This window comes from Drosophila elegans, unplaced genomic scaffold (assembly GCF_018152505.1).
Source record: "Drosophila elegans isolate 14027-0461.03 unplaced genomic scaffold, ASM1815250v1 contig_814, whole genome shotgun sequence".
In the NCBI taxonomy this organism is placed as follows: domain Eukaryota; kingdom Metazoa; phylum Arthropoda; class Insecta; order Diptera; family Drosophilidae; genus Drosophila; species Drosophila elegans.
Genome location: NW_024546167.1, coordinates 6609039 through 6634033, shown reverse-complemented (window position 1 = coordinate 6634033; position 24995 = coordinate 6609039). Strand labels below are relative to the sequence as shown.

Genomic DNA, 24995 nt, shown 5'->3' with positions numbered 1-24995 from the left:
CTTTAGCAGAATCAACATACAATATGATATGATGACCCTCATTAAATGTTTATGATAATATTTTCCAGTTGCTTAAAATTGCCTACTCAATTGACCCTTTTTATAATATTGTTGTCAATGCAGCTGTTTGAGAAAGTAATCAACTTCTTGGAGGTTGATTAAGTATGAATTTTAAACCTATCAGGCCAAGGAAACAATAATTGCATTATGCGTTTAAAAAAATTCTGGAAAATTTTCATACTAAAACTACATGATGCTTGGATTTAATTAGTGATTAAAAATTTTTAAAACGTCATTAATATAAGATTAAGATAAGATAAGAGATATATTTAAATTCAACATAAATTCTTTCAAATTATTGTTCATATTCAAATCAATATATAGTCAAATTTAAAAAACAAAAATATGATAAAATATATGAACTTTTACATTTCTTAACTCTTTGAATCTTTTAATTAAAATTAATTAACAAAACCATATAGTTTAAAAATAACTTTCTTTAGAATCTATTTGTGCAGACCCCTTTTTTTCTCTCTGTACCCGGATGGATAAGCCCGAGGAGAAAAGTGTCTAAGAGATTGAAAGACCGTCTGATGGATGGACTGTGCAAGCAAACACGGAAAAACCTCGGCAAACCAAACCTCGGTTTATCTGAGGGAAGAAAGATAAACTGAGTGCCCGGCGAGTGCGCGGTAGCTGGGACAAGTGACTAGCCCGGAGAGACACTTGCCCGCCAATTAGCCACGGAGCAATTACGGCTGACAAGTTGTCGCCATAATTAATGAAGTGTTGTCCATATATTGTGACGGCGATCAATTGGCGACACGTCGAACATGCAACATGTTGCAAGTTTATCACTGGCTGCGCACGCATTTGGTGTCCTCATCATGCGCCAACCACGACCGCGTTTGCCTATCAGAACGTCCACCAAAAAGGCAGCCAGCAGCAGGGCAGCACAGCAACAACAGCAACAGCAACAGCAACGGCAACGGCACAGCAGCAACACCAACAGCAACAGCAGCAGCGCAAGCAGCAACACCATCGGCAACGGCAACACACGACGCTCGGCTGTCGATGATTCAGTCGAGTGCCGAACGAGCTGATGGACGCACGTGTGGCGCGGTGGTTTAAAACTTAAACTGAAACTCAAATCCAAAAACCAAATCAGATTTAAACAAACTAACTCCCGTTAAAAGCGAAAACTCCCACAAAAATAAAATAGTGTTGGGAAAGTGTGAGAAACTGTTCGCATCCGGAAAACGGAATATCTATATAGCTATAGTTAGTGTGTGATAACTTCTGTGATCTGTAAGTTCTGTGCGTATGACAAGTGGCCGGCCGGCCGGCCCAAAGAAAATTCCTTAAATGCGTGGCGGCGCCTTTTCATGTGCAGCAGCGGAAATCCCTCAAACTTAGGCTGCCCAGATGGATGGATCGGCGGTATAAAGAAACACTGGCGACGGCGTCGCTGGCGGTCAGCAACAGACATTGCAACTGCAGCAGCAACACGGCAACGGCAACAGCTACAGCAGCAACTTCCAAACGGGTTTAGCTGCGTTTTCGATACGCTCGATCGTCGGTGGGGGGAAAATAGCGCCTGGCATCGAAACGGATTGCTGCGTCTTTTGATCTAGCGCTCTTCGATCGGAGAGATTCCGATTTCCAAGGAAACCCAAAGGAAAATACCACAAGGAAAAATGCACATAGCTCTAAAGCAAATAAATCATCTTCTGCCGTTGAAATAACAAATGAAAAACGTTTGAAGTGCCAATGTGAAAAATTATAAGTTTATCCAGTCCACTAGCAAGCAAGAAAACAAAAATGTAAAACGCCTGAAACAAAAAAGTGGAAATCAAACGAAAAGTATTAAGCAGTCCAAAATAAGTTACACAAAAATTCATGCAACTATCAAAATACATAATCTCAAAATCGCAAAATCGCATCGAATAGAATATTAAACAATTTTTATACGGCCACATAACAGTTTTATATTAATCGAAATCATTTTGACAAGCATACAAAACGTAAATTTAATTATAACGCTGACGTAATAAATATTTAATGAAGTAGAACCTTAGCATATAGTAATTTATTAACTAAAGTACTTACCACAAAACATCTACAATATATCACGCCAAAAAGTAGACTATAGAAAACGCATTTAGCAAAATCAACAATTCACCAACAGCCACATAAATTATAATATTTAAACCGCAATCAATCAATTAAAATGCCATCGTCAACGGGAGTATTAGTGCTAATGATCCTCACCCACCTGAGTTTTGGCCAGGTGCGAAACGAGGATCAGCTGTTAATGGTTGGCCAGAATGGCGATCTCGACAGCAGCAATCCTGCAACACACCACCAGCAACATCAACAGCATCAGCTGCAACACCAGAGCAATCACAATCTGAACAATGGGAATTTGAACAGCACTCTTCTGAACACTTTGATGGGGAGCAATGCTGGTCAGGTGGTGAATAATTCTCCGGTCGGCGGATCCATGATCAATCAATTGGGCAGTAGTACATCAAGTGTGCCCTCGGTTGTTGGCGGCGGAGTGGGTTCGGTTGGAAGCCCTTGGCATTCGGGAGTTGGATTCGGAGTTCCTGGCAACGGAATGGGATTGCCTTCGCCTCACGGCCATGGCGCAAATATCGGCTCCCATCCACATGGACATGCTCTGGCAGGACTGGCAAAGCTGGGAATCATAGTGCCCGGTAGCCAAGGACTACCTGGAAATCTGGGATACGGCGGAACAATGCTAAACGGAGGAGGAGGTGGTGGAGCTGCCGGAGGAATGGGCCTGGGAATCGGCTCCAACACTAATAACATGGATATGCAGCAAGGCCTTTACAAGTGAGTCAATCTATAGCTATTCACCATCTCAATTGAACTGTAATCTTATCAATTGATGGAGATCTTTCACTCTGCCATCAAATTGTTTTGTCCTACGAACATTTCTGCAGTCGTGGCATTTTATGTGCTTTTTCTGGACCCAACTCCAGTTGGACAATCAACGTTTACAATTATTATCTGTGTCCGCAATTATTAAAACATGCCTACAAACATGTTCAAGTCTAACCCATCAAGTGAACTCTGATTCGTTCGAGATTCTGATTCTGATTTCCTGAATGAGCGGCACCACCCTGTGTGAACTTTGATTACATAAAAATCGAGAATTTATGGTTAGAGCAAGTCAGACGTTGGTAATTAGGTAAATTGAAGGGCTCTGCCTTGAACAATAAAAAACGCTGAAGGGTTCTTTAATTAAAATATAATTAGATTAACACAAGGTCAAAAAGTAATTTTGCTTACATTGTCTTTTTCAAAAGCGTGAGTGTTTTGTTATTAAAAATCTTTCGCAAAAAACTATTGAAAACTATGAACAAATTTTTTTAAAAGAGAAAAAAAAATATGTTTTCTGAAACAAAAGTAATGTAAAAACATAAACTTAAACAATTGAATAAGTATTTAAACACTCAAAGTAAAATTAAAGTTTAATCCTGGAAATCAAAACATAATATATTTTAAACGGTTTACCAAAAATAATCTTGAAACATTGCAAAGCAACAATTTTAAGCTCGATTTCAATTGATAAATGCTTTTATATATTTATAAATGTAAAACTAACTTTTAAAAACTACTTCTTTAACCGAATTTATAATATATTTGGAAAACGCAATGGAAATTATTGGATCCTTTTTTAAAAACATACGCTTCTTGCCTTCTGTTGTTCGCAACAGTTACTATCTAAAGTTAATTTCACATCCGATTAGAACTGATTATTTTGGAAAGATTTGTATTATTTATTTCCTGATCTTCCCAGAACTTGCCAAGTAAAATTAATATGAAATTCCGCAAAAAGTGCAACAGTCGGCAGACAAACCCTTTCAGTTTTGCCTTAGCTTCGCGATCTTTCCGAGCTGCTAATCAGTTGCAATGCAACATAAATACAAATCCCACTCGGACACAATGGTGAGCGGCCCAAGCTGGGCTTAAACAATAAAATAAAATTATTTATATTTGTTTTGTTTTGCGGCTGGTGCTCTTCGGCTGCCTTTGCTTTATTCTGCGGCTGTCAGCCAAAACCTTCTGAATGGGGGTGCTGCATTTGTGGGGGGTTGTCGGTTGTCAAAATGCTGCTAGCCGCCTTTTTTATGATTATTAGCAGATGCGAACAACAGGAGATGGGGCAGTTGCGGTGGCAGAGCGTAAATTTTACTTACACTTCACCATTAATTTGCCCACTGACAGGAAAACGGTTGCAGGGGGCTGGGGCTCACAGGGCCACCAGTTATTATTTGTCATTACAAAACCACCCAACAAAAGGGGAAAACCCCATAATATCCTCCACAAGGGAGGGATGAGATTGTGCACTGCAAAGTTGTTCATGAGTCAGGGTTATGTTTATGAATATTTTAAAAAGCCACCAGGATTTCCATTACGAAAAATATAAATATAATAGGAATAAAGTAATTTATTTGGAAAAAAAATGCAAGACAAATTTTTACCAATATATAATGCCTTTCTTTAATTATAAATTTCTGTTTTACTCAAATGGGATTTCATATATTCTTGGATCCGGTTTGCAAAAACAAATTTGGATAATTAAAAACAAGATCTTAAAATTGGTTATTTATTGCTAATACAATTTATCATATACACAATTAAGTCTGTTTTGAAATAACTTGATTATAGATATTGTATATTGTTTGTGACCAGATCTGTACCATTTTTCTGCTTGTGTAAGTTTGAAGCCTTTTTCGCAATTGGCCATTCTTTTTATTACACAAAACATCGGTGGGGGAAGACTCCACATGGAGCACTTGCTGGGGTAGAAAGTGTTTCACTTATTTTGCTTTGCTTTTTTTGTTGTATTTATTTATTTCCTAGCTGGGCACATGCATTGACCCAAGCGGCCAGACGACAGAAATCGATAGACAGGGGATCCCAGCCAGAAAGACCATCCAGTTCCCAGCTGAACACACTCAGTCGGTGTCCATTTAGACGCGCTGCTTGATTACAATTAATCGGCTTATTTGAGAAAGACATCGTTTGCTGTTTGTTGTTTGCCATTAAACTGGATGGTAATATGCGTGTGTGTCTCCCCATTAGCTGCCCCTCCGAATTCCCCGTAATTGCGAGCAGGTGCCAGTGGCAGAGCAAAGTGCGACTTTATTGATTTGAAATGTCAGCACGAATCGCAAAAGTCAAATCAGCGCTCAAAGTTGCACAAGACATTCAAAGTGATTTGCAAGGGTTTGAGAAGTTTGTAGATTGCAATTGTGGTTGAAGTTGGCTTAGGCAATGATTGGTGGGCTTAAAATTATGCAAGGAATGTCGTGTTCCACTGACATATTCGGGACATATAAGCAGTTTCATAAGAGAAGATTAAATTTTATATGGAAGTTTTGTAATTAATTTGTGGATTTTTTTAGGGAGTTTAACAATTAATTTTTTTGGAGTTCAACCCATAAACAAATGTTCCTTCTGATTTTATTTAAATCTAAGAAATAAAAGAAAAAATATAAATTGTATTAACACATGAAATATTTTTAAAGCATAGAAAAACTTAGTTATTACTGTTGTCTAAAATAATTTTTGCTTACAAAATATTTATTCTGCACATAAACGTTTTTAAATTTATAAATATAAATACAAATATATATAAATATAATATATATTTCATATATTAATCCAGTTTAGGATTCAATTTATTTAATCGAATTCGTAAATTTGGAATCGACTTTCTTTCAGATTTTTTTTGAATAAAACAATATTTTAAAACAGCCCGTTAATCAATTTTATAATTATTTCAATGAGTTAAACCCATTAAGAAGTCATTCCCCCTTAAGTCGACCACTTCAACACCTGCCTAAACCTTTTTGCCAACCAGGCAAATCACATCACTAGCCCTTATCGACATCTCAGCTCTTGAATCAATTTCCCCGATCCGAATACGAAATAAAAATGTGAACGAGTCTCGGGCGACTAAGCGACGCCTGTTTACACAATCAATATGCACAAAATGCTGATTAGGGGATGTAATGAAAATTTAATAATTGCTGTCAGGGGGCACTCGATGATGAAGTTGCCGCTGGTACGCTGGCTTGCTGGTTTGCTGGTTTGCTGGTTGCCCTGGCCAGAAACTCAATGAAGGAAAAGACTGGCGCAATTAATCTCCCATGTCAGGGTTGATCTGGCAATGAGAGTTGGTAATCTAAGAACCAGAACCAGAAATCCCAGAGACTGGCAAATAGAAGCCAGGAGCGAGAAAGCCACGGGGTTGGTTTCAATTTCAACCTTTTGACGGACCCAAAAGCAAAAGGCAAATAATGTAATAATGTTTGACAGTCTGCGTCTCCGTTCTCCGTTCTCCGTCGTCTGTTGTTTTGCTAACAGACATTTATGACATTATACGGCGCAAAATTATGTTGTTACAACCCCACCGGATCTGAATGCCGAATCCTGAACCCAGACGTCGAAGTCTTTTGTCCCTCTGTGATTTCATTTGCCTTACAAGCGGCAAAAATCTGTTTAATTGTGCGTAAGACAAAGTCCCGTCCCTTCGCTCCATTTGCAGCACCCAAACTTAAATATTTGTCAAAGAGTAATTAAAACTTACTTACCGTTTCCTTGGTTGCCTCACCCTCGCTTTCATGTCCTTACTTCATTGGACGACGTTATGCCAACTATGAGTTCAAGTTTCCATTGTTGTGGATAAAAACTTTCCGACTATATCATCTGTGTGAGGAGAAGTTGAGTTTGGAGTTGAGTATGGAGTTAAAGTTGTGTGTAACCCTGGCGGAAGCATAAAAATGCTAATTTCCAAGACACAGCCTTTGTTTTGGCCGCAAATTATGGTCAAGTCGAGGGGTTTTTCCGGGGGGCTTTCCCTCTCGGCGCTGACGATAACGATTATGTGCAAAGTTTTGTTTTTTGTTTTCGCCGCAAAATTAAAAATATCCAGGGAAAATCTGCGATGACTGCAGTTGGCATCGCCATGTGGCACCAGCCGAAATTTATTTGTCTCAATAAGACGACAATGAAAGTGTCGGCGGGTCTTTAGGTTGAGTCTTGGGAATGGAGTTGTGATTCCAGGATGAGGAACAGCAGCTGGACGGTATATCTGTAATTATATTTACAAATTTTATTACAGGCATTGTGTGATTTTTTCTTTTCATGCATTGTATTTTATATTAGTTTTGCTTGTTCATGTCATATTGAGTATTTCCACTGAGAGCAGATTTTGGAACACCATTTTTATTTTTTAAGTGAAGTAGAATTTATAAGGTAACGAAAAGAAATAATTATCAAAAGAGATAAGAACTACTACAAAAACTTTAGCGGCTTTAAAACACCTACAAACTTTCTTTTCTCCATTATTACTCTTTAACTTTTTAAGGAAATTTGCCTTTAAAGTAATTTAATAAAATTTAATTTCGACTGTCATTGAGTTCATATAAATAAAATATATTGTTGATTAATTGTTTTCTTTGTTGCTTTTAATACAACATTTTCTTACTATCAAATGCTTAATCCATATTTCCGTTAATATACGACTTTAATTATTGCAAACATTTTTATTTAGAATATATTCATTTGGTGATGGGCTAATATTTTAGCAACCAAATTGAAGATCCAATATGCAAAGAATGTTCAATAATTACACTCATAAACAACTGTTTAAACGGCTCTGAAATATTCTTTTTTCGAAAGACTTAAGACTTTCACCTATTCTCACTGATAAAGTATTACCACTTCGTTGTTTATGGAAAATATTTCCTAGATTTGCGAAGATTTTTTTTCTAGTAACTTTACGGCTAACAATTCGCCTGCCATTTGCCATTTGAACTTTTTAATTTTGTCGTTTTTGATGGCTGCGTTTTATGAGGCCGTTGTCTTTCAACTTGGACTGCTTCTCGACATCTTTTTTATTCCTCCAACTCCTGATGGCATTTCCGTTGCTGTGGTTTTTGTCTCTTAATGATAAACTGGGGTTCAGTTTTCTTCTTCGTGTTTTTTTTTTTTTTTTTTGAATAAGTTTTCCCCCGTTTTGGGTAAATTCCTTTATGCCGAATGTCCTTTTGTTGAAATGAAAGGCGGGCAAAAGGAAAAGCTAAAGCTGCGCCATAAAAGTTTAAACAAAAAGCAGCTGCCAGACGAGGGCGCACAAAAGTGGGATCAGAGTCATAAATTGGCCATGATGAAACCCAATAAAAATGCCAGCACAGAAGATGCCGATGATTCTGGGCCGATGCCGATGCTGGTGATGATGAACAACTCAAGAGAACCGAACAGAAACTGCATTTCCGAGGGTTGCAACTGCCACAACAATAGAATGGTTTTGAGAGCCGCAGCGAAGCGTTCCCATGACATAAAAATGCATTTTCATGTAATCAACGGAAAGTGCGTAAAGAAAATCGCCCAAATGACTTAAACAAATCAAGCAGCTCGAAGCCGGATTCCAAAGTGATTCAAGCGTGAAGCCTAAAATCAAACAACAAAACACATTTTTAAAGGTGTAAAAAGTAAGACAAACTCCTCCAAACTGCAGATGCAGATACAGATTACATTTACAAAGGCATATGCACACTCAAAAAAATATTTAAACCGATATTTTTGTTTTTTGGTTTCCAAAAACTTACAAAAATTGAAACCATTTATTGAAACATATATGAGTTTTGGGGTTCTGCCTTTTTTCTTTATCACAAAATATAAAATAAAACTTTAAAGATTATGGTAAATTTTTTTACGCTCATTTAGAAAAAGTTTAAAATATATGTTACTACACAGGAGCACTATTTTATGCTTTTGCAATTATTTTTATGAATTCTAAAACGGCATTATGTTAACAAATTTGCAAATAACGAAGGTGAATCAGAAACTTAGTCAATTTTGGTCTTTCGAAACTTATTCAACTTATTTAATTAACTCTTTTAAGAATTTTTTGTATTGGTTAATAAGTGTTTTCTATATGCTTCAAAATTTTCGATAATTTGGAATTACCACACCACCATTAAGTGTAAGCTTTGCATCAGCTTTGTGCCAAAAAACGGTTATGTTTTAATTTTTAGAAGTGCATTTACAAATGCTGTTTTAGATGGCAGCCAAGTGCACGATGCGGTTGATTCTGTTTTTACTTCATTTCTTGGAGTTTGCCGTGTTTTGGTCGTGTGTCTAAAAGCGTGATGGCTTTTCGAGTTGCCTTTGATCTCATCTGCCGCGAACTCCGCCGTTCCCCTTCCCACATTTTGTCCATCTTTTTAACTGTCTCTGTCTCTGGACCAAAGTTTTCCCAGTTTCCCCGTTTGGCAGCGCATTGAGGAAGTTGCATCAAAGACAAACAACGAATTTCCATACACAGATGCGGATACAGATACAAATACGAGGCATATATACTCGTTGTTGGGACCTTGAAGTTTTGTGGACCTTGAGGCACGCACCGCACATCAAAGCGTCAGAGGGAGAGATCAAAGAGGGGGCCTAAGCGTTTTGCCACACGCAGTTTGCGACTCCCAATTGCAGTCACAAATCCCCAAAAACCCCCTTCCAATTTCCACTCACATACATCCTACCTAAACGGTTTAACCTACAAAGCGTTGACGTTCCTGTTTACTTAACCCTTTGCTCAGGTTATGATTACTTTCGCAAGCGATTGGAGAGTGCTGGGGATTTCTGTTTTGTTGGGAAAATATTTATCATGGAAAATTCTGGATGGCATAATTGCATGGGAAAGACAGGATGGAGAGATACAGGTATTTATGTAAGCAAACACTTACGTCAACATTTATGCTTATTAAATTGATTTTATTTGTTATTGCATTATGCTTTAAATTGGTTTTAAACATATACTTTATTTATAATTTTATTTTTCAAATATTATTGAAATTAAATTTTGATTTTACTGAATTTTGTATTTGTTACTAGTAAATTAAATTATAAGGAATTCCCTGTAGCACCAGGCAATATGTAAGAGATAAATTAAATGAAATAAATAATCCCTTAGTTTGGGCCAGATAAAATTTAATTTTTGCTAATACACCCTAGAGCTTAGGGAATTTCAAACCAAAAAAGGGTATAACTTCTTGAGTCCTTCGAGAGGCCATAGATCTTGTCTCACTCGGATTGTCACCGAAAAAATGTTGCTGCAACCTGTCCCCGCAGCAACATGTTGTCCGCGTGGCGGCAACCCATGCACTTTTCCCCGTTTTCCCGGCTTTCTGGTGCAGATGCCTTTAGAGAAGATGTGAGGTTAGCTAAGGCGAGGTGAGGTGCCACAAGACAAGCCGCCTGGCTGGGCTTTGATGTTGCGCCTGCTGCGGTTGCTGTTGACATAATTGGAGTTTTGGATGGTTGGTTCCTGGCTGGGATTGGTGGTCTTGCTGGGCTGTTGGCACTCACTTTGCGGTACTTTAAGAGGCCCGGCACATAATTTGCGCAAATTAGCGACAAGAGTCATGGCATGCCGTCAAACATCGTTGGCGGGGTCTTTAAGTCTAATTGATGCTCAGGCTTCAAGTCTATAGTCTAAGCCGCCTCCCCGGGTTCTATTTGCTTTCATCTCATCTTTTCTCCGGATGCTTCAGAGGTGTGACCAAGATGGAACTTGGGGCATCATGCACTTGTCGTCGAGTGTTGTAGGTGTTAATGTGCGTTGCTTTCGGGAAGAGGGTTAAAGTCGCTCCCCAGATCGATTTAAATTGGCAATCTGACCCTGAACAAAAGACGCGACATTGGCGGCAACATGAAAACAACACAAAAGCGAGCCAATCAGACAACCGAAAACAGTTATGGAAATGAGGAGTATCTGGAAAAAGAATAAAAAAAAAACAGGAGCTAAGTAAAGAAGCCGCCGACAGCAAGACATCTTCATTGAATGCTAGCCCGAAAAATAAACATGTTTGGTATTTTAATTCAATTTGTGGTCGCTTCGAGGGGTAAAATGAAATGGATATGCCGAGCTTGAGTTTCGGGAGAAATATTGGGGATATAGAAAACGTAGACGGTTAGTCAGCAAGAAAAAGAAAATGGAAAATTAGTAATCAAAACTGTGAGAAAAGGTTTTTAGCTTTGGGAAGCTAGAATAAATTAATTAGGTCCTTATAGATTGACTTAACATAAAACGGAAATCATTATTGCCTTGACTTCCAAAATATTAAAGACAATAGGTGTTTTTAAATATATTTTGAAGAATTCAAAATTTATCATTATATTTATCATTTCATTTTATTATAGTATATTTCAAGCAGACTTTTTTTTGGTTGTAAAATTTTTATAAATAAGATTGGATAATTAAAATAAAACAACGAACACTCTTCATTATTTCGTAACGAAATAAGTGTCAAAAGTATTTATAAAACGCACAAATTAACCAAACTAATATCTTTTAGAACCTGATAGGGCCTTAAATATCTCCACCCCCCATATCGCAACCCACTCAGACCACAAGAACTTTCCTATTAGCTGGTACCACTTTCTGCCCCATCCACAAATCATTAAACCCCACCACCACCCACTTGACATCTCAAGTTTTCTAGATCATAGCTGGAAACATAAATATCCACTTGACAAAGCGTTGTGTGATCGCCCAGACACAAATCTCCCTTTAGGCCCCCTATCCTCTCCAAAAATTTCACTTTGCACAGGCGAAATTCAAGAGCAAAATAGCAGAGCGAGGAAAAGAGATGATGGACCTTGAATGGTAGTCCAAGAAAAAGGAGAAAAACGAATGGAAAATGCCGCAGACTGAGAGGAAAAACGCTGATTGACAAATGCAGTTGGGGGAAAATTCACGGCGAGTTGAGCGATCGGGGCGTTGATGGATGAACAGAAATACGGACGGGTCGTTTACCGTGAATGTCTGAACCGTCCTCCCTCCCTTTCCGCACCCCTTTGGGCGAATCACGCCCCAAATTAAATGAAATTAACACGCGTTTAATGTCAAACTGGGGAAAACTCACCTGCCACCCGCTTTGCCACAAACACACATCCAAAGTTGCCCATCCAATTGTTTACTTAATGACGTTCATGTGTCTTTTGTGACCGTCTGTGTGTGTGTGTGTGTGTGTGTGTGTCATTTGTCGGCCTTTCTGTCTTTTCCGCTTTTTCCGCTTTTCTGCAGCGAGTGAGCGCGCTGTCATAAAACGATTTGATTAAAGCGATTTTACCGCCGCCTTCGAGGTTTCAAAAACAAGACACAAAAAGATACGAATGCCAACAGCTGGAGCTGGAGCTAAGGCTGGGAACGCCACTTTGCTCTCTGTGTTTTCCAATTAAAACGCAGTCCTGTGCCGCAGGCGATGCGCTAACATTTATTTTCGGAAATCGAAAAAAAATCCGAAAGGGGGCCACCCGACTCTTGGAGCCAGAAGTTGGAACCAAAAGTCGGAGCCATGGCTCGGAAAGTGAGAGTGAGTTATGGGAAAAGTGCAATTATCTAGCGAATTTTTGATGCACTATTTAAAGACTAAGATTTGAGAAAATTAGGGGTTTATTAAAAATCTGGCGTTCATTAAAAGGATCGTTACTTTTTGAACAGCAAAAAACATGTGACCGAAAATTAGTATGTTTAAATTCTTTTATACATAGTTTGTATTTAAAAATTGTTGTATTTTAATATTTTCTTTTATATATTAAGAACAATTTTAAACTGCATTTAAAATACTACGCTTTTAAATTAAAAACAGTTTATTATTATTATTTTAGAATTCCAGCCATAAAATATAAAAAAATTTTTTTAATAAACTATATAAATAATAATTATATAAATTGATAATAAAAACAGTAAAGCGGTTGTATTGTTTTCATAACCCAGTCGATTCATGGTTTAAGCCATCTAAATTTTCGCGATGTGGATTCCCTCATGAATAGATCCTTTGCGTGTAAGGGTATCTGCGCAAAAGAGGCCAAAAAGTAAAAGTGGCGGCGGCACAAATTCTTTGTAATTAGTATTAAAATGTTTTCCGCTACGTTTTCACTTGATTCCCGACTGCCAGTCGCATTGCAATTCCCGGGTAAAAGGCAACAGGCAGCATTTAGCATTCAGGCAGGCAGTCAAATGCAGTCAAGCAGGCAGCCAGTTAGTCAGTTAGTCACTCAGTCAGTCAGTCAGTCAATTTGTCTATGTGCCCTCAGGGCGCTTTACCATTTGCCATCCATCCCTTTGCCACTCCGATGCTGCTCTTGCTCGCATGATTGAAGGCAACATGTGTTTCGGAAATTATGCAAAATTGCCTTTCTGGCCAACAGAACAGCAGCAATGCTATATAGCAGATGCCAATGGATGTGACTGGCCGATCTCCTGCTTTCTAGGCTTTCCCCGCCTCATCCATCGGTTTGTCAAACTCTTTTCCGCAGCAAGTGCATTTGCGTTGCATATTTCGCTGCTCATTATCATGGCGCACAGTTCATTTCGAAAACAATTAATAATGCTTAAGCGCTTCTTGGCGTTGACAGGCGGATGGCAAAAATACGACAAGCAAACCAGCGAATTTTGTGTGGTCACAGCAAAAGTTTTTTCCAATTCCGAAATCCGACGTCCCCTCGGTTTTTTCTAAAATGAAATACACTAAGGAAAAAAGAACATTAGAAAGAAACATTTAGCTAGTGCATTTTAAACAATAACCAAAACATTTCGAAGTCTTTTCAAAACTTTTTTTATTTGGTCTGCTACAGAAATCACTAAAAGTATCTAAAATACATTAAATATTATAATTATTTTTACTCCGGAGGTTCAAGATTCATTTCGAAAAACGACGTTTCTAAGTGTTATTTTAGACTCCTCAATAAAAATAAAAATAACAAATTCATTAAATACCCGTATTATCAGAATGACTAACGAAAAACTTTTTAACATTTTCCTACGTATAAATGAAGACTTTTATATCAGCATTTTTAAACGAATAGTTTGTACATACAATTTTTTCTTGTGTAGCTCTGTTTTCGAATTTTTCAGCTATGTTTGGTAATTCATTTGGCTTAGATTTGTTAGACTGCTGAGTGGAAACAACGAACGGAAGCAAATTAGAATAACAACCGAATTTGGAGTGGCACATAGAGGCTGAGGGAAAATATTTTCTTAACAGTATTTTTAGAGAGTTTTAACAAAGTGCGACATTCCCTCAAAAAAGATTCAACAACTTTCTTTACACATTTCCTTTAGATTCATATGTTTAAAAATGCATTTGATTTGTGCTTTTAGTTATTCTTCCCATTGTTTGTGCTTTTTGGCTATTCTGGCATCAATATTCATTAACTTGAATGATACATTTCACATCGAACCTTTCCAAGTTCTGTATATTAATGGGCCAATAATCGGATTCGTAAAGTTTACAAAACAAAATCGGCCCAGAAGATGCCAGAAGGCAAGAGATCCATGCAACATGAACTTGTTTTATCACCTCATAACAACAACATTGCGAGCAAGTGAACTCAACTGATTGAATGCCTTCGTGGCAGCATTTGATTTGTTTAGAGAATAAAGCACAGACCTTTCTGTATCTCTAAATGGTACGAATACGTGTATCTGTATCTGAATTTGAATCTGAATCTATGCGTGGATGTTGCCCGTTGGTTGTGGCATCTTTTTTTTTTTTTGTATATATGGCGCCAACTTGGCCTCGTTTGTGGGGCGGGATTTTTGCTTAATTAGCACTCAATGAACAACTCGAAGAGCTGGGAAAGAGTCGAGGAATGTGCGCGATGGTACTTCACGCACTCCCATACTATACTATATATAATAACCTATAGCGAATATAGGAAAACACCACCTCCAAGGCCATTTTGTGTGCCCAAGCCCAAGCCCAAGCCAAAGCCCAAGCCGAGGCGAGGGTTGCTTGTAAAAATCTTACGAGCTTTACGTGACCGTCCATTAATACATCATTGCGGCAATGTTAGCCACGCTTTCACCCCCGCAACTTAAGTTCAGTTTTTCGAGGGAAATGAGCTGATGAGCTGATGATGGTGTGGAAAGTAAAGTCGGGTTTCCTCCTTTCGTTTTTGTTGTGGGCCTGCTCGGGGTGTGATATCAGGATCGTTTTTTCGTCATGGTCATAAAAACGCATTTTATGCGAAACGCATTTGAGTGGATCCCACAGAAAAACGGAGTCTGGAGTCCATGGAGTCTGGAGTCCATGGCTCACAATTTGAGTTGGAATTCTGGGTGTGGATGTGGGTTCTTATCGGTTTATTCCCGTGCGTTTCTCTTTTATGGGAAAGTAAATAAAATGTAAGCTAAGAGCTCCCTCGCAAACTTTTAATGTTGATTGCGTTTCGCGTTGATGTTTAATTTTTATGCGAGTTTTCATTCAACGCTCTTACTCCACCTTTTTTCTACATACACTTAGGAAAATATTTTCATAAAATTTTAAAAGCCCTTTCCTAAAAACTATATACGTGGGATCATTTTTTAATTCGGCAGTAATAGAAATATTAACTCAGTAATTTTTTTTACAATGTTATATCACAATTTTTAGTCAACATATTTCTTTACATAAAAAACCAACCAAGCCAAGTCGGAAAATTAATCATTAATAGCTAAGCTTAAGCTTTGTTTCCCGGCTGGTGGTCGTTGCCTTGGAGTCGGACGAAAGATTGCCAGGAAAATTAATTTAAATCTATTCGCTGGCAATTTTTATGGGAAAACTTCAGAGAAGGACGGGAAAAGCTGGGGCCAAAATGCCAGCAATTAATTTTAATTGCCCAACGGAGAGGAGATAATGTTATGACAATTCCATAAATAAGTCTCAATTTAGAAGGAATTGGAAGTTCATTTCTGGAATGGAAAAGGCTATCTCATAAATTAGTCACAATATCTCTATATTTGGTGGAATACTTTGGGCCTATTCATAAAATTACCTGATAAATTCTAGAGAGCAGGAAGGCACTGGCGCAAAAACAACAAATGGCTGTAAAATGCTGGAGAAATTAAAGCGGCTAACCAAAAATGAAAAAAAGAAATGCAGACAAATTGCTGGAATGCCGTTGAAGCATAAACGAGAAAATGCCAGCCACAAAAGCGGCACCAGCAGCAACACCAACAAAACCATCTAATATTAGCTGAAAAATAGTTTGGCAATGTATCCATTGAAAGGGAGAGCAACATGCAATGGATGTTGCTGTTGCAGCAACAGCAACAAGCGGAAGCCGCATTGCCAAGCAGTCGAAGATTGAGTGCAAGAAGGTGGAGTTTTTTGGATGGTCAATGGAGCGGTTTTTCCGTTCTTGAAGGCTGATAAATGTCAAAAGGAATGGTTGAGCTAACATGTTGCATGTTGCTTCTGGCAGGAACAAAGGCTTGGCGGCCACAACTGGAGTGTAACAGCAATATAAGAGGATTTTTCTCCAAATATAACACCCATGTTGCTGCTTGTAGGCTCAAATTGGCGTGACACAATACGCAGTTTGTTAAGTGAAAGCATTTAACCCAACCCAAAAGAGTTATCAGCAATTTAAAGTGTTAACGAAAGATGTCTTTACCGTTGCCCCCATTTGACCATGCAAACTGCCGATAAACTCATAAAAATTGCCACACAAATAGAAAGTCAATTAGGAATTGTTGCTAATGATGTTGTAAAATTGCTGCTGGACAAATTGCAACTGGCAATTACAACGCAATTTTTATGCAACACAATGAAGCTGTCAAATGCAAGGAAATCCCAATAAAAAACTGGAAGCTAAGCATTGCTGATGACACAAACAGCGGGCGGCAGCAGCAATCTCACAACAGCAGCAGCAGCAATTCCCGGCTGCAACATACCGAGGAGGCGGCTGCGTGATTGGGGGCGTGGCCAAGGTAATGGCGTTAACTGCTTGGCCATAAAAATGGCTTGCAGCCGTTGCTCTAAGGTAGCAATATAGCTGCACGGCAGCAATATGGGGCCAAAGAGGAAGCAGCGAGTTGCTGCTAGGTGTGAAGTGTGGCCAGCGTACGGCTAAATCTATATATATATATATATATGGTAAATGTATATATTGCTGTATGTGTGTGTGCCCTAATGTGAGGGTTGCAAGCGAAATGTGTCGTAAAGATTTTTATTGCATTTTTATGGCGCACACGCAGCAGAAGCAGCAGCATCAGAAGCAGCAACATCAGCTTCCGCTAGAAGCAACAACGGCAACATGGCATTTTTGGTCGGCTTCGGCTGCTTAATGATAAACTTTAACGTTGCTTTTGCATTTTCCGATTCCATTCTTTGCCACAGAAATCATTTTTTGAGTAAATAAACCGCGGCATCAGCAGCAGCAGCAGCAGCAGCATTAGTAGTAGCAACAGGAACATGAGCCTAAGTAAGCCGTTAAAATGCTTTTAAAACTAAAATAGCGATCCAGTCCGGAAGAGCAAGTGGCCGAGCGACCCTCGCTTTATGGGTGGGCAAATAAATTGATTGCTGCTGCTGCTGGTGCTGTTGCTACTGCGCAGTTGCGCTTGTTGCTTGCCTTTTTGTTTTTAATCATTTGCCGCAACGTTTTATTAAAAATCCAAAAAGTAGCGACGTCATTTTATTGTCTACTTACTGCTCAAGTCCAAAATCCCATGCACAAATTTTATGAGCCAGCCCATAAAAATGCCTTTTACCGTTCTCCGTTTTTGTTTTCGGTTTTTGGACTTGCCTTTTTTTCTTCATTTTAATTTTGTGCCAAACTCTCGGGGGGCACATTTGTTGCTGTTGTTGCGCTGATGTTGCTGAGGGGGAGCGACATTGTTTACGGCTACAACTGTTTGTCGTTGTCGTGTTGCTGTTGCCGCTGCTGCTGCTGGATGATGCCAAAATTGATGACCATAATCTTCGGCGCAGGGAGCTGGGCAAAAGGATGCGCTTTTTATGATGAAGCGCCGAGTTGCAGCCCAAAAACAACCACCGACTATTGTTTCACCCACTAACTACCACCCACTGACAAAAAAAAGAGAAAAATTTCCCCTTATTTTTGTCATTTTTTCTCTTTTGTAATTTAAAACTATGTATTATACATTTAAAAATTTCTGCCAAGCCAATTTATATATTTATTTCTTTTTAGTCTCTAGTTTCGTTCAATATTATAGTTTTTCTTCTGATTTTAGGAACATTGCGCGTTAGAAAGTAAAAATATCTATTCAATACTGCTATGATTTTTTTTATAGTTATGTAGCTATTTTAAAAGAAGAAATATTTAAACATAATATGAAACTATAGCAATGATTTTTGCTCAGTGCACCCACTTTTCCTTCCCCTGTTGCAACAACATTATTCATTGGGGGTTCCAAAGAAGCAGGAGCGGAAGCATATTTTATGTTTTAACGTTGCCGAAATTGAGAAGCAACAACAACATCTCATACATCAGCATTTAGAGACCCCTCGTCCTGGGAAAATAAACGGAAAAAGGGGATTTCTCCCGAAGGGGCGGACGTTTGTCTTGCGGTTTTCGCGCTTGCAATTCGGTTCGCTTTTTTTTGCCTTTTTTTATGCTGACAGCAATTGTTGCTGTAGCCGCCTGCTTTTACCGCCTCTGCCGCTTGCAATTTAGCGGCTTAAGCGCAATATTTACAACGCATTTTGAAGTGTGTTTCGTGTGCCATAAAACGAATGAATAAATAAGCTGACAGGTGCAGGAAACAGACTCAGCGGAAGATTTTAAAAGATCCAACAAATGACAAAAGGAGACGACACTGTTAAGCTGTTAAGCCAAACAAATGGGGTCCGCATGAATTATTGAAAAAGAGTTATGGCAATTAATGGTTCAGCGGAAATTTAAACCTTCCTAAGAGTTTCCCAAGTGGTACATCGACAAAAAGTCATTTCATAATGACATATGATTAAACACTAAAAAGTATTTAACAAGCTTATTTACTAAAGAGTAAAATCATCGATATGATCATAAAATCTAACTAGATTAATTAGAGACATCTATGCAGTTTTTCTGTGTATATGAAAAGATATTTTCGAGTATTCACGAGGCGAATCGGCTTAATGATCGCCACTATTAACGATTATTTGTGCGCATATAGTATTTGAGAAAACGGCTTGTCTCTCAGCAAATTGCCCATAGAAATGACGCCTCATTGGCCCCATTCTTGCTAGGCAAGCAAGCAAGCAGAAAAGCACAGCAGCACAAAAACAGAAAATCAGAGAATCCCAGAAGGAACGCCTTCTGCTTCATTTGCCAGCTATCAATTAAAGCTAACCGACCGCGTCGCGTTTTGCTTAAGTTCATCAATTTTCCGATCCGATTGGGTTACAGTATTTGCACTTGCGTTTTAATTGAACGTTTCGGGCCTGGGGTAAATTATGTGACAGCTACGCCAAAAGCAAACAGAGGAAACCAAAACAAAGCGACCAGCAAACAAACAAACATTTGCTCGCCACCCAGAAAAGAAATCGACTGGAGAGTTGGTAGCCCAATGCAAGTCAAATGTTTTAAAAATAAGCAATGCATTTTGGTATGGCGAAAGGGGGTAGACGAGGGGCCAAAACCGGGCGTGGCTGGCAGCTGCATTTATGTTTTGGCAATAAAATGCAAATGGTAAAAAGGTCCATACAAAATTTCAAGTCGAGAGAGCATTTTTAGCTTTCGATATGCTTAGGCTACTTTAAAAAAGATTTTATGGGTGCCTGCCTCGGATGATTTCAGTTTCTATCCTCTCCTACACGGAGAAAAGTGTGGAAATGTTTTTAAATAATTTCACGGGTCAAGATAAATTATAAAAATTAAAAAAAAAATATTTTAGTAAAATAGTGAGCAGTTATATAAAACATTTTGTATCTTTATAATCGCATTCAACATACAATACATGCTTAACATGGTATTAATGTATTTTTATGATTATTAATGAAAAACTTCGTGAATTGTTCTTTTCTGTGTACTTTTTGTTGTGTTTTTCGAACAGCTTTCAATCGCTGGCTGCCGCAGTTGCTTCCTCTGCCTCCTGTTGCTGATGCACATTTGCTATGCTGTTTGGGGCCAACAGCAACATCAACAGCAACAGCAGCAGCAACTAAAAACTGTAAAGTCCATAAAATGCTTTTGCCGCAGCACAAAGGGATTTATATATGTGCTTTGCTCGTTTACCTGTGTGTCTGTGTGTGTGTGTGTGTGTTTGTTGAATATTTTACGTTTCTGAAAATTTGATGAATCTCCACAAATGCACAGGGAAAATGAGGGATAAACCGGGAGCAAAAAAAAGAGCACTCAAAGCGGTAGCTGAAACACAGCACAACTTCAGCGTCATCATCGCACGAGGAAAATATCCATCAACACTTTTGTTTTACGGCGCTATCTTGTTCTCAATGCCACTCCCCCACATGTTTGCTGGCACACATCCGTCCGTCTGTCCATCAATTTGTTGTTGGTTGTTTGGCCTAACCACCAACTCTTCACAGTTTGTTTTGCTTTGTGGCCATTTTAATAGCTTTCGACTACTTTGTATCTGTAAGATTCGAAACCATCGCTGCTGCATACGAGTACAGTGTATAGCTGGCGGCTAAAATTTGTAATATTAAAGTGCTTACTCAAAGAAGACTGTCTCCTGTGTCGTCTGGCTAATTGTTTTAGCCATTTGCTCTGCTAATTGTCTGTCCATTTTGCCCCCTAAACGTTTTGCCAAAAGGATTAACTCCGAGTTTCCCCCTATTTCCTTTTCTCTGTGGGCTTACGGTTTGTAATTCCTCAATGTTTTCAATGGCTAAGGCGACATACATTATCCAAAACTTGAAATGGGTAGAAGGGGAGTCATGTTCTGGGGGCTTTGGGCTAATACGCTTTGCATTGCACTTGCCACAACAACAGAGACAATAACCAAATCGGATGTGATAACAATACAAAGCTTACACGACGACTTACATGGACTTTGAGCTGTAATTGAAGACCCCAAGGGTGTTGGCTGGGGAATTACAAACTCCCAAAAGAGCTTATGGCGGAGAGATCAGCAGATCGACATGTGTCAATTCACAAAAGCTAAAACTTGTATGCATCTCCACACAAATTTTCTTATGACGTTATATGAAACAAATGATATAATAACCAAAAATACTTAGAAGGTGCATTGCCCTCACAAAAAAAAAAAAAGGTATAGCTATTTTTTGATGAAGTATCAGATTTTATTTGAATATAAGATATAAATTTTAAAAATCAGTTTGTTCAGTTACATTAAAAAACTTTAATTACTGGAATTGTTTATGACTTATTATTACAATGATAAAAAATAATTCTCGGATTGATTTAAGTAAAATCGTCAATTTTATATAATGAAAATCAATTGCTTTACGGAAATACCGATGTAAGTAAAAAATTAACAATTTACATCGTTGAGAGGTGTTTTGGTTTGGTTAAATAATTATTATTAAAAAAAAACATAAATAACGGTTATCAAACTAATTAAAAAGCTCTCCAAAATATTCCACAACCAAAATTAAAACCTTTCTGCCACCTGACCACCACCCAATCAAATTCCAATCCAGACTACTTTTCCGTCAATCGACAAATGATATTTTAATCAATCCGAAAACTACGTCAAATATCAAAATAAAACAGCGGGAGATAAATAGATAAAAATTGGCCAGCCGCAGCCACAGATTTGTGGATCCAAACAAATGCCACAAGTGTAGCCAAAAACGAAAGCAAACTACTTGTAAACATTTTAAACATTCAATTAATTAATTAATTGCGAAAATGTGGCAAATTAATTTCCCATCAAAAGTGAGCACGCGGATGAGTATGCGGAAAATGTAGAACAAATCCGAATGGAAATATTATTAACAGACTTTGAGTGGCGAAAGTTGAGATCGAAATGGGGAGCAGCTGAGGCAGATGAACCGAAGAATAAAAGTGGAATATTGGTGCCTCGGGGCGCAGACGGAAATAGTCAGATATTCAGATAGTCCGATAGCCGCAGATATGCTGAGCTCGTTACTCATAAGCCAATTTACGATGCACTTAAGTTTTATGAGAATTTAAGATTTCCTGCAAATCAGCATACTCTAAAACCCCGAGGCGGAGTGGGTGCCACAAAATGATAACCGAAGCTGGACAGGAAGCCAGTGAGGTATAGCGGCGGCTTCTTTTTGAAAAAATGAAACACAAGCTCACAAGCTCTAAAATAACTGGAAAAAGTTATAGCATGGAGTTCCCATGAGAAACCAATTCAAGTGAATTTCTCTATGCCATTCTTAGAAGCCAAATCAGTGGAAAACTGATAAGAAAAAGCACACTAAGATATGTTGTAACTTTTGTTAAATCAAATAAAAGTTCCACAGATGTATGTCAGTTTATTGTTAGCTGTAAAACTTTACTGGTCTAAATACATGTTGTGTAATTTATTAAGGTTTTTGGTTTGGAATTTTAGAAATCAATTTACGTTGAATCGGTATTTTTATCTTTTACTTTTCATATATTGTTTTCTTCAAAAAAAATAGATTGCGTAATAAATATAGTATGTAAAGCAAAATAATTTTTAATAACCAGTCCAACAAATTTACAAAAACTGAACTAAAACAACATACAAAATATAAATCAAATGTCCTGTATAAATATAGCACCAAAGCTATTACTGCCTTAAATATTATAGAATCGAGTAGAACTTAATGAAGCCATAGTTTCAAATAAGTATTAATTAAGCTTGATATTTTTCTAAACCAACGTACTCACTTCTCCTCTTCCAGTGAACATTTCATTTCGGAGCACACGGTGATGGCGGTGTTTACATCGCAGGGTCAAGTGGGAGGTCCGTGCAGATATATGCCGGCCACGCGGCGCCAGAACCACCAGTGCCGCAAGGAGACGGGTCTGCCGGGAACCCTCAGCGAAGCCCGTCGCCTGGCCACCACCCACTGCGAGGAGCAGTTCCGCTACGATCGCTGGAACTGCTCCATCGAGACGCGCGGCAAGCGAAACATCTTCAAGAAGCTCTACAAGGAGACGGCCTTCGTCCACGCCCTCACGGCCGCCGCGATGACCCACTCGATAGCCAGGGCCTGTGCCGAGGGCCGGATGACCAAGTGCAGCTGCGGCCCCAAGAAGCACAATCGGGAGGCACAGGACTTCCAGTGGGGCGGCTGCAACGACAACTTGAAGCACGGCAAGCGGGTGACGCGCAGCTTTCTGGACTTGCGCGGCGGCGAAGGGGACGAGGTCAGCGAGATATTGCGACATGACTCAGAGGTAAATATGCAGTACATGAAAAATAAAGTTGGTTTGGAATTAATACAATATGCTGACTTCTACGAATTCTAAAGGCTAGGTCTTTAAATATATAAGCTTACAATAGCCAAATAGATATTTATTCTAGCTTTCTTTCTTGTCTCTGTCATTTAAGCCGGTTAGAAAATTTAATTGTCAATATCTAATTAAACAGTAAAAATTTTAGAAAGATTTCCATTTTCAGTAATTAAAGAGTGTTGAATGCTTTTGCTAAAAAAGATTGAAATGGGTTACATATTTTGGAAGAGAGCAATACAAACCGAAATAATTACACATTGAATCTGTAAAAATACGCATCAATAAGTGCACATTTTTAATAATTAAACTTTTCGTACAGGTCGGCATAGAGGCTGTCTCCTCGCAGATGATGGACAAGTGCAAGTGCCATGGTGTCTCCGGATCCTGTTCTATGAAGACTTGCTGGAAGAAGATGGCCGACTTTAATGCCACGGCTACGTTGTTGAGGCAAAAATACAACGAGGCCATCCGCAAGGCGCCCAACCAGCGCTCTATGCGACAGGTCTCGTCGAGTCGTATGAAAAAGCCAAAGCAACGACGCAAGAAAGTGAGTTTTCTGACAAAAATATTATAATGTAATCATAGAAATCCTGAGAATTGAGTGAAAAATATTAAAAATATTGGTGAAAATGATAGAAAAAGATTAATACTAATGATCAGCTTCTTGTGGCAACATTTTAAATATTCAAACACTAGTGCATTTCGAATATCGATGACATTTATCTTTTAAAATATTCTTATATCATTTTCAAACATAATTTGACATAAGTTTACGGATACCTCATTGTTTTGACATCAGTATTTTATGCTAACGCTTTTCTTGAACACCATTATAAAAAGGCCACTAAAAATGTTAAAAAATCTGCCTTTGCAGCCCCAACAATCGCAATACACGACGCTGTACTATCTGGAGACCTCGCCCTCCTACTGCGCGGTCACCAAGGATCGCCAGTGCCTGCATCCGGACAATTGTGGGACCCTGTGCTGTGGGCGTGGCTACACCACGCAGGTGGTGAAGCAGGTGGAGAAGTGCCGATGTCGCTTCAATAATGGACGATGCTGCCAACTGATCTGCGACTATTGCCAGCGATTCGAGGATAAATACTTTTGTAAATAGACGGATCGCCATCACTTGCCGTCTTTCGCCCCCATCTCTCTCTCTCTCTCTCTATCCTTGTGCTCTTTGAAAATGTAATTTGTAAAGTTTTTTTCTACCTTTATGGCTTGTAATTTTTTTCCATTCCTAACAAATATTATTGAAATGATAAGCAAAATGAACGAAATGATTCGCAGAATGATAGAAAACGCTCAGAAAGCTAAGGGCTCAGCTAAAGGCCAAACTCACCTAATCACACATACATACTCACATGCATACACACACACACAGACACACACAAGCGCATACATGCATCTATCTATAAATTTACTATATAGTAAACATTAGCTACCGTCGCAAAGAAAAAATCTCAAAAAAAATGGCAAAACTTCATTTAGCAAAACGGAAAAACCACAAAAAAAACACAACACACACACACAAAGAACAACAAAAAAGCAGACGCTAACAACACACAGCAACAAAAAGGAAAAATAAAAACAAAAACAATTTTAATAAGTATTTAAACATACAAAACAAACCAAAAAAAATACAAAACTGAAATGAAATAAAAAGTTTCACATAAAAATAAAAGACGAATTTATTTTTAATTCTGGGTCGGTATATAAAAAATATTAAAGGTGAATTAAATTTAAATTATAGACTAGTAGGTTACGTACAAAAATAAAAAGGAACTTCCAAAAATTAT

At 38.4% G+C, this 24995-nt stretch overlaps 1 protein-coding gene across 1 annotated transcript; it reads left to right on the top strand.

Moving 5' to 3' along the window:
• Window positions 1-1076: 1076 nt before the first annotated feature.
• LOC108138261 (protein Wnt-4) lies at window positions 1077-24739 on the top strand. Its single transcript, XM_017260405.2, has 4 exons — window positions 1077-2859; window positions 22638-23136; window positions 23513-23740; window positions 24068-24739. Exons 1-4 carry the CDS (start codon window positions 2231-2233, stop codon window positions 24308-24310), a joined length of 1599 nt encoding a protein of 532 aa, XP_017115894.1. The 5' UTR covers window positions 1077-2230; the 3' UTR covers window positions 24311-24739.
• The last annotated feature ends 256 nt before the right edge of the window (window positions 24740-24995 follow it).

What these genes read in the sequence shown, in the direction of transcription:
- LOC108138261 (XM_017260405.2), top strand. Translation starts at nt 2,231, where the DNA reads ATGCCATCGTCAACGGGAGTATTAGTGCTAATGATCCTCACCCACCTG. An exon ending in ATGCAGCAAGGCCTTTACAA is followed by an intron (nt 2,860 to 22,637) that starts GTGAGTCAATCT and finishes CTCCTCTTCCAG; the next exon opens with TGAACATTTCATTTCGGAGC. An exon ending in TATTGCGACATGACTCAGAG is followed by an intron (nt 23,137 to 23,512) that starts GTAAATATGCAG and finishes CTTTTCGTACAG; the next exon opens with GTCGGCATAGAGGCTGTCTC.